At 44.6% G+C, this 10,218-nt stretch overlaps 1 protein-coding gene across 1 annotated transcript; it reads right to left on the reverse strand.

Annotated features, from left to right (window-relative positions):
• Nucleotides 1-8,262: 8,262 nt before the first annotated feature.
• On the reverse strand, nt 8,263-9,992 carry LOC105059465 (homeobox-leucine zipper protein HAT1). The gene is made up of 4 exons (XM_019855400.3): nt 9,757-9,992; nt 9,277-9,587; nt 9,102-9,181; nt 8,263-8,829 (listed from the first exon to the last, which is right to left on the reverse strand). Exons 1-4 carry the CDS (start codon nt 9,902-9,904, stop codon nt 8,472-8,474), a joined length of 897 nt encoding a protein of 298 aa, XP_019710959.1. The 5' UTR covers nt 9,905-9,992; the 3' UTR covers nt 8,263-8,471.
• Between the last annotated feature and the right edge of the window lie 226 nt (nt 9,993-10,218).

Genomic DNA, 10,218 nt, shown 5'->3' on the forward strand with positions numbered 1-10,218 from the left:
TTTTGAAAGGGAGAACTTTCTGTGAGAGAGAAATTGGATGTACGAGAGTTGAGAGTGAGATCTTCTCTTGTAATATTTTTTTTTCATAGTAAAATTTACATGCCCCGTGAAGACGAGTCTTTTTTTGGCTGATCCATATTTTTTATTATTTTCTGTTTTATTTCTTTTTTCTTCCTGCTGTATCATGCAGTACTAAAAAGGTCTTGGAAGATGGTGTCCTGGCCAGACATCCACCCAACAAGTGGTATCAAAGTGAGAAGGTACAAGGATGCAGATTGCAGCGGTGGTGAGCAAGACTAAAGATAGAGAAGACAGGATCAATCAAGATGGAGATCAACAAATTTGATGAAAAGAGCAATTTCTCCTTGTGGCAGGCAAGGGTGAAGGACGTGCTCATCCAGAAAGGGTTGATCGATGCTTTCTTGTGTGAGAAGAAACCAACCACCATGGAGGTACGGGATTGAAAACGGCTACAGATACAGGTGGTGAGTATCATCCGCATGTACCTAGCGGATGAGGTGGTGATCCATGTGCTTAGCGAGACTTTTTCGATGGTGCTGTGGTCGAAGCTCGAGAAGTTGTACATGGCAAAGTCTCTCACCAACATTCTTTTCCTCTGGAGGCAGTTCTACCAGCTGCGAATGACTGAGGGACGAGCGTGCAGGAACATCTCAGCCACTTTCAGAAGATCCTCACCGACCTCCTCAGTATTGGCGAGAATATTGAGGAGAAGACCAAGGCACTGGTTTTGCTAGTGTCACTTTTCCTTTCGTACGAGTCCTTGATGACTGCTCTTCTAGTGGGGAAGAGCATCATCAAGATGGACGAGGTCACCGCAGCGATACTCTAGAACGAGATTCTCAGGAGGGAGAATCCAGCTTCAAGCTCAGGTGGCGGTAGCTTAACTTTGGTGGCTTCTAAAGGAGCAGGAGGTAGTAGACGGAGCGACAGTCCAGGAGGAACTTGAGCAAAATCAGATGTTACTGGTGTGAGGAGTTGGGACATCTAGCCAGAAATTGTCCTCAACTCAAAAATCGGATGATGGCTGCTGTGGCGATGGCCAGTAGTAATTCAGAGGGAGATGTCCTGGAGATATCTGATGAAGTATCTACTTCTTTCCAGCAGTGGATATTAGATTCTGTATGCACCCATCATGTATGTTATAGAGAGAAGCAGTTTGACTCCCTAGAGAACAGTGAGGGTGCTGTTTATCTGCCGGATAGATTGAGCTGTGCGATCAGAGGCATCAGGACAGTCAGTTGGAAGACATATGATGGTGCAGTGAAGAGATTAGGGGAGGTCCGATACATATCCGATTTCAGACGGAATCTTATCTCACTGAGCAGACTGGATTCGAGAGGTTATAGGACAGTAGCTGGTGATGGAATCCTGAGGGTGCTACGCGGCGATAGGATTGTGCTGAAAGAAAAGAAAGGGAGGAAGGATATTATTATCTAATGGGGAGCCCAGTGCGAGGTGGAGCTTCAGGAGCCAGGAAGAGCCTAGAGTGAGGTGGAGCTCCAAGTGAAGGTGGATCGGGCACGAGACAGGAGACTCGGGAGGATGAGAGGCGACATCGCAAGATAAGATTCCTATTACCGCAGGATAATGTCCCAAGCAGATCTCAGGTCAGGAGGAGCACAGCATACGACGGAGATGGAATCGAGCGGCCTGGCTCGACTTTCATATTTGCCCATCCTTGATTAGCAGGCGATTGCCCCAGGGTATGGGGGCGAGGAGATTCAGAAGTTCTCGGAGTTAGAAGGAGGCCGAATATCGAGTCAAAATGGAGATTGTTAGGATTTGACGTCTTGAGATTCAGTCCACATTGATCCCACAATGAGGTCTACGACAAAAAACAGAGTCTAACGAGACCAAGATCATCCCAAACGGAGTTCGAATGAATAAGATACGCGCGAGAGAAGTCGGCACGGAGTTCGAAGCAGCAAAAAATTGCCGATGGAGCTGCGGTGGCGAGGCTGCGCGCGGCCCAGGCGCGGCAGTGTGTGGCTGGGCGCGGTAGGGCGCGGCCCAGCTCGCGGTGCCCAGCCCAGGCCCGAGCGTGCGAGGCGCGGCCCAGGCCCAGGTGCGCCGCTCGGGCGCGGCCCAGGCCCACGCATGGGCTGGCCCAAGCCAGGCACCGCTGGGAGCCCGTTTTTCTCGATCTACGGTGGACTAGACGGTCCACGGTCGGGCGCGTGGACCATGTAGGCATTTCCCACGCGTTTCGCATGGTCCACAGCACTATTTTATGGATCAATCACGATCGGTTGGCTCTGGAAGGCATGCGGTGTTGATCCAATGGCTGAGGAAGTTTCTGGGTTTTGTTTGGGCTTGATTAGGATTTCTAATTCTAATCTAAGACGTGTTTAAGCCTATAGAAAGCCTGTATACCAACAAAGAGGGTGTGGCTTAGTTCTTCATGAGAGAGGACCCGTGTTTCGTAACCTATGGGCGCAGGATGCGGATGTAGACAATTTCGCATGGAAAGCTATGAACCCAGGAAGAAAGAGAGCATGCAACGCTGAGAGAAAAAGGAGCAGGACTCCTGGACAGTGGACAACGGTCACTTCAGGGGTTCAGGGGGTCTTCCTAGAAAGAAAGCTTTTGTGAGGGAGAACTTTCTGTGAGAGAAATTGGGTGTACGAGGGTTGAAGGTGAGATCTCCTCTTATAATATTTTTTTTTCATAATGAAGTTTGTATGTCTCGTAGAGGTGAGCTCTTTTTTGGCTGATCCATGTTTTTTATTATTTTCTATTTTAGTTTTTCTTTCTTTCTGCTGCATCATATAGTACCAAAAAGATTTTGAAAAATGGTGTCTTGATCAGACATCCATCCAACAGATATCATTTCCTGATCCAATAATCCAATGGAACCGTTTAACAAAAGGTGCAGCATGACAAATAGCTGAACAACCTTTACCAGGTTTGTAACCATCCCGAGAGCCTCTAAATCCATACTTGGTCTTACTACTTGACTCCACAAAATATCAGGACGGAAGGATCAACTGACCTACTGCTTTAGCTATAAGACAGCTGTCCATCTGGCTCTTGGATGATGAAGTCCAAGTCCTCTAACATGTTTGGGTTTGCATATAGAATCGCATGCAACCAAATGATATTTCCTTTTATCAGAAGCAAGACCCCATGAAAAAGTGCTGCATTCTAGCTCATTTTCTAACCAACACTACCTGGCACTAAAACATTAGCAGCTGTGTATCACGGAATTGATGAAAGCACTGATTGAAGAAGAATAGATCTTGTGGGAGTACAACCAAGCTGAACCAAATCGAGTAACTACAGGATCGAGCTTGAGTTGATTTCACATATTCGGATTCAAAATTTGACTCAAAATTGATTGAAGCTTAATATTCAAACTCAAACTTGACTTGATCAAAAAGAAAGCAAAAAAAAAAAAAACAATACTTGAGATCAATTTGATTCGAATATCAACCGAACCATATTCGATTTTGATTTCAAACTCAAATTTGAGCCCTTATCACCATTAAAAAAATATGATTAAAATATGATATTATATTATGTTATAATTTTAATTGATAAAATAATAATATATTATAAATAAAATATAGTATTATTAAAAAAAATATTCAACTAGGCTCGCGAGCTGTCGAATGCATATTTGCTATTTGAGCTCGAACACAAAACTGTTCAAGCTACTTGAACTTGATAACAATTGATTCAAGTCAAATTTGGATCTAAGTTGAGCTCTAGTAGCTCATGGTCAGCTCAGCTTGTTTACATCCTAGGCCTATCTGCCAAAGATAATTTATGCCATTTCTAGCTCTTAAGTCTACCATGAATCTAATCCAATAGAACACCAAAGTCAAGAAAAACATATTTTGTTTTCCAGTTGGAGGAGCTCCCAGGTAATGCCATACACCAGTACCTAATAGAAATGCCAAAGGCCATTGAGATGTCCATTCTTATATATGTTTAAGGTCCCGGATATGTCAAAGGAATGAAATACAAGGGACTTTAATGACCCAGTGCAGTGTTGTGAGGTCATTTATGGTTCAAAAATATACAAAGGCTTAGACTCTGGTTGTTGCATGTTTTAACATGTATTATGTTAAGAATTGATGTCTCAAGATTCGATCCACACTAAGCCCACAGCGAGGTCCGCGACGACGAATGGAGTCCAACGAGCCTAAAATCAGTCCAAACAAAGTTTAGATGGTGAAGTTATGTACGAGAGAAGCTAGCACGGCCCACAAAGTGGCGGAGGCCGGTAGTGGCGCAGACTAGACCGACGGATGCACGGGTGCACACAGCCTAGGTGCGCGTGCGGTCCAGCATAGATGTGTGCGGGTGCGCGTGCGGGGTGCGGCCCGCAGCTCTTCACGCGGTCCATCGTGGACCGTCGGTCAACATGAGGTGTGGATCGCTACCTGATTTTTTCGCACATTTCACGCGGTCTACCATGGACTGGGATCGTTTTCTGATCCGTTTCTCATGGTCTACCATGGTCCACATCCTGTTTCGCTCTGATTTTCATGTGGGTGTGCGATCCAATGGCTATGGGAGTTTGCGATAGTGATTAGATAGCTCAGAGGCTCTTGGAGTTCTGATAGGAGATGGAATTCGCGTTGGACTCATTTGGAAACTCAGGTGCCGACAATCTAAGGTCTTTATAAGGATCTGTGGCAAGCAGAAGCCTTAGAAGATCCATGGCTTTGGTGGATCGGCAGAGGACCCTAAGCAGAAGCAGCAGCCGAGAGCAAAGGCAGCAGCAGGAGGCTCTGGAGAGACGCCGACAGGGAGTAGGAGTAGGGGCTTCAGGCAGACTGCCAGGTAGCAAATAGCGGTCACTTTAAGGGTTTAGATAATCTTTCTATAGAGAGAGCTTTTATGAGGGAGAGCTTCTTGAGAGAGAGAGAGATTGAGTATACGAGAGTTGAGAGTGTGATCTTCTCTTGTAATTTTCTCTTTTTTATAGTGAAGCTTGCATGTCCCATGAAGACGAGCCTTTTGGCTGATTCATATATTTGATTATTTTTTATTTTATTTCTTCTTTCTTCCTACTATGACGTGTGGTATCGAAAAGGTCCTGTGGTGGTAATATCCTGGCCAGACATCTCCAACAAGTGGTATTAGAGCGAGACAATACTAGGATGCAAGTTGCGGCAGTGGTGAGCAAGATTGAAGATGGAGAAAATAGGTTTAATCAAGATGGAGATCAATAGATTTAATGAAAAGAGTAATTTCTCCTTATGACAAACAAAGATGAAGGACGTGCTCATCCAGTAAGGATTGATCGATGTTCTCTCTTGTGCGAAGAGAAGCTGACTACCATGAAAGTGCAGGATTAGAGGTGGCTACAAATGCAGGCAGTGAGTACGATCTGCTTGTACCTAGTGGATGAGGTGATGATCCATGTGCTTGGCGAGTCTTCTCCAATGATGCTGTGGTCAAAGCTCGAGGAGTTGTACATGACGAAGTCTCACACCAACACTCTCTTCCTCTGGAGGTTGTTCTACCAGCTACGGATGACTGAAGGATGGAGCGTGAAGGAGCATCTCAGCCACTTCTAGAAGATCTTCACCGACCTTCTCAGCGTTGGCGAGAAAGTTGAGGAGAAGACTAGGGCGCTGCTCTTGCTAGCATTGCTTTTTCCTTCGTATGAGTCCTTGGTGACTACTCTTCTAATGGAAAAGAGCACCATCAAGATGGATGAGGTCACCGCAGTAATTCTCCAGAACAAAGTTCTGAAACTGAAGAATCCGGCTTCGAGCTTAGGCGACAGCTCAGCTTTAGTGATTTTTAGAGGAGCAGGAAACAGCAAACGGAGCGACAGGAGATTGCGACGATAACCATCCAAATTCAGGATGAGGGACTTGAGCAAGATCAGATGTTACCGATATAACGAGTTGGGACATCTAATCAGAGATTGCTCTAAACTTAGGGATCAGACGAGGGCTACTGCAGTGACGGCCAATAGCAAATCAGGGGATGATGTTCTGAAGATATCTGATGAGGTATCTATTTCTTTCCAGTAGTAGATTTTAGATTCTGCATGCACCTATCATGTATGTTACAGAGAGGAGCAGTTTGATTCTCTAGAGAGCAGCAAGGGCATTATTTGTCTGCCAGATGGATCTAGCTGTGTGATCAGAAGTATCAGGACAGTCAGCTGGAGGATACATGATGGTGTAGTGAGTAGATTAAGAGAGGTCCGATACATATCCGAATTCAGATGAAATCTTATCTCACTGAGCAGACTGAATTCGAGAGGCTATAGGATGGTAGCTGGTGGAGGAATCCTGAAGGTGTTACGCAATGATAGAATTATTCTGGAGAGAAAGAAGAAAACGAGAAGACATTACTACCTAGTAGAGAGCCTAGTGCGATGTGGAGTTTTAGGAGCCAAGAAGAGCTCAGAGCGAAGTGGAGCTCTAGGTGGAAGTGGATTGGGTACAAGACATGAGACTCGAAAGAATGAGAGATGATATCACAGGATAAGATTCCTATTGCCACAGGAGGATATCTCGGGCAGATCTCATGTCAGGAAAAGCACAACATACGATGGAGATAGGATCGAGGGGTCTAGCTCGACTCTCATATTTATCTATCCATGATCAATAGGCGATTGTCCCAGGACATGGAGGCGAGGAGATCCAGAAACTCTCAGAGTTAGGAGAAGGCTAAATATCGAGTCGAGATAGAGATTATTATAATTTGATATCTCGAGATTTGATTCATACTGAGTCCACAGCGAGGTTCGCAACAACGAACGAAGTCCAACGAGCCCAAAATCAGTCCAAACGGAATCCAGACGATGAAGTTACGCATAAGAGAAGCTAGTACAGCCCACGGAGAGGTGGAGGCCGGCGACGGTGCAGCTAGGCCCGGCAGACGCGCAGGCGCAGCGGCCCAAGCAGGCCATGCACGTGGCCCAGCACAGACATGTGCGGGCGGGCCCAGCATGGGTGCGCATGTAAGGCGCGGCCCGCAGCTCTTCACATGGTCGATCGTGGACCGCTACCTGGTTTCCCTGCACATTTCGCATGGTCTACTGTGGATCGGAGCCATTTTCTAGCCCGTTTCTCACAGTCTACCATGGTCCACACTCTATTTCGCTCTGATTTTCATGCGGATGCGTGATCCAATGGCTGTGGGAGTTTGCGGTAGTAATTAGATGGCTCAGAGGGTTCTGGAGTTCTGATAGGAGATGAAATTCGTGTTAGACTCATTTTGAAACTCCTGTATAGACGATCTAAGGTCTTTAAAAGAACCTGTGGCAAGCAGAGGCCTTAGAAGATCCGTGGCTTTAGTGGATCGGCAGAGGATCCTGAGCAGAAGCAGCAGTTGAGAGCAAAGGCAACAGTAGGAGGCCCTAGAGAGGTGCCAATAGAGAGTAGGAGCACAGACTTCAGACAGACTGTCAGGCAGCAGACAGCGGTCACTTCAGGAGTTCAAGGAATCCTTCTAGAGAGAGAGCTTTTATGAGGAAGAGCTTTTTGAAAAAGAGAGATTGGGTGTACGAAGGTTGAGAGTGTGATCTTCTCTTATAATTTTTTCTTTTTCATAGTGAACCTTACATGTCCGATGGAAGCGAGCTTTTTGGCTGATCTACATATTTGATTATTTTCTGTTTTATTTCTTCTTTCTTCCTACTGCGACGTGTAGTATCGAAAAGATCCTATGATGGTGGTGTCCTGGCCAGATATCCCCAACATATTATTCATTAACCATAGAGCAAATTATCAAATTAGCAGTCATAGAACTCACTATAATGCATGCATTAAATTAATCCAAATCATGTATTTGTATCCACTTAAATGTATAGAACTCTAGATTACATACCTCTAAAAATGCAGTTTTTGATCTACGTGCGGTTTATAAGAATGTAAGGTTTGCACTGGTAAATGATCCATAACAAATTTTGCAGTGACAAGAGTGAAGCTTCAAAACATCTTAGGAATCCTTTCTTGACTCGGGAATTGATGTTTGTTATCTTAGGCCAATTCTATCTCTGTTTGCAAGGTGATGCTGGGCATCAATCTCTTCTTTTCATCATCACAACTTCCAGCGGCACTCTCCACCATCACATCAATCCACAAGCAATAGTAGATTATATTACACATTACGCAAAGAAACAAATGAATCCTGGAATTAACCTTTTAATCTGAAAAGGGAAAGGAAATTAAACTTAAATATAGACGAAGTTCTCTTTTATCATTTTGATTTCTGACTCAACGCATAGATCTCTCATTGAAGAAATACTTACTTTAATTGATTAGTAAATATTAAATTAGCAACAAATGGATTGGTACATGCCCGTCAACAAAAAAAAAGGACGGGATTTCATTTTATCACCCTCACCCATCACAAACATATTCTTGCATCAATTGGTACAAATTTTTTCATATATCCTAGAGCCACCAGTGATGGTCGTTTCTTAGTTTTGAGTTAGCACTTTAAACAACTTGAGATGTCATTTAAGAAAGCACTTAGGAGCTCTGATGGAGATAGGCAGCTCCAAAAGGAGCCATGATCCATGGATTTGGACTCGAGTAGGCCGCGGTGGGGAACAAGTGGTGGTGCTGGTGGTTTGCCAGTGGAGACGAAGAGGTGGCGGCGGTGGTGGCGGTGGAGGAGAAGTTGGATGAGTTCGAGGGGGCGATCACTCGCCGGCAAGAAGGACACATGGTGAGAGTGGTGGGAGGCATCATGTTCACCGGCAGTAACAGCAGCTTCAGCGCCCTCAGCTTGGCAACTTCCTTCTGTAACCTTCTGTTTTCTTGTGTCAGCCTCTCACACCACTTCTTCAAGTACTCACAATCCACCTCAGTCTGCTTCACCTTGGTCCTGCAACAATTTCACAAACCATTGTCATATCTATCGCCGTATCTCTTCAATATCAAAATCATGATTTTGTCATCTTTTTTCGCTTATAAAAAATATTCATAAATGAAAACATTGAGCAGTAGAAATTTATCATTTTTCCGACGTTAGAAGTTTTTTTTAAAAAAAAAATTATTTCACAAGTAAAGAGTCAAAGCTGTAAAAAAATTAGGACTAATCTGATCCACTAATATCATGATTTTATGGTCAATAGTTTACTTTAACATATTAATTACCTTGCTCTTCTGTTCTGGAACCACACTTCCACCTGCCTTGGCCTCAGGTTGAGTTGCTTTGCCAACGCAATCTTCTGCCTCTGCCCATTCATCACCACCAACATAACATCACACAAACTTTCCATTGAAAGCAATGAGAATGAGAAGTAGAATGGGGTAGGAAAAATGAGCTTACCGGATTGAGGGTGTTGTGCTCCTTGAAGCACTCCTCAAGAACAGCAGACTGCTCCTTGGAGAGCCGGAGCTTCTTCCGTGAGCCCTCTCCATCCTCCTCATCACTGACTCCTCTCGAGCCCGTCCTCTCAAGCCCATGAACCTCACCGTTGCAAAATGGATCCCTTTCAGTACTCCTCTTCTCGCTCACACTCGAAAGCGTGCTATCGGGTGACGACTCCCCCTCCTCCTCCTCCTCCGCATTAAGAAGACTCTCCATTGCTGGCTTCCGGTTCACATCGATCCCCTTCAGCATTGGCTGCGCCGCCTCTGCTGCATTGCATCAAATCTACGTTCAGACTTTGCACTCTTCTCTTCAAAACTTTTTAAAATAACAATAACCATTGCGGATCCTCATTTACCAAGAATTCGTATTTAGAACCACCTTTATCAAATCTGCAACAAAATATGAAAGATATGCGTAGATTTTATATTAAAATACCTGAAGAAGGAATTAGAAGATTATTCCATTGTGGCTTTTGGTAGAGGGGGAATGGGGAAAAAGAGGGGGTGGAAGAAGGCAGGGGGAAGGTATTTTGAGAAGGGTGGAGGCTCAAGCTAAGGCCTAGATCAACCTTTTCTTGCATCATCTTTCGTCTCAAGTTCTTTTGGGCCTTCTCCTTTCTCTCTTCAGAAAGGGAAGAAGTAAGAAAAGAAAAGAAAGTGAGAGAGAATGGATTAGATTTGAGAGGAGGGGCTGGGGGTGTTGGGGTACGTTTATGAAGAAGGAGAGAGAGAGAGAGAGAGAGAGAGAGGGGTGCTTTGGTCACTCTCCTTCAATCATGACTCAGTTGTCAGAGGTTTCACCAATAATGGCCGTCATGATCCATGGACGCAGAATCTAGCCTTAACCTAAGCGTTCCTATCTGATTTTTTTTAAAAAAATATATCATTTGGTCTTATT

The sequence above is a fragment of the Elaeis guineensis genome, chromosome 16 (assembly GCF_000442705.2).
Source record: "Elaeis guineensis isolate ETL-2024a chromosome 16, EG11, whole genome shotgun sequence".
Taxonomy (NCBI): Eukaryota; Viridiplantae; Streptophyta; class Magnoliopsida; order Arecales; family Arecaceae; genus Elaeis; species Elaeis guineensis.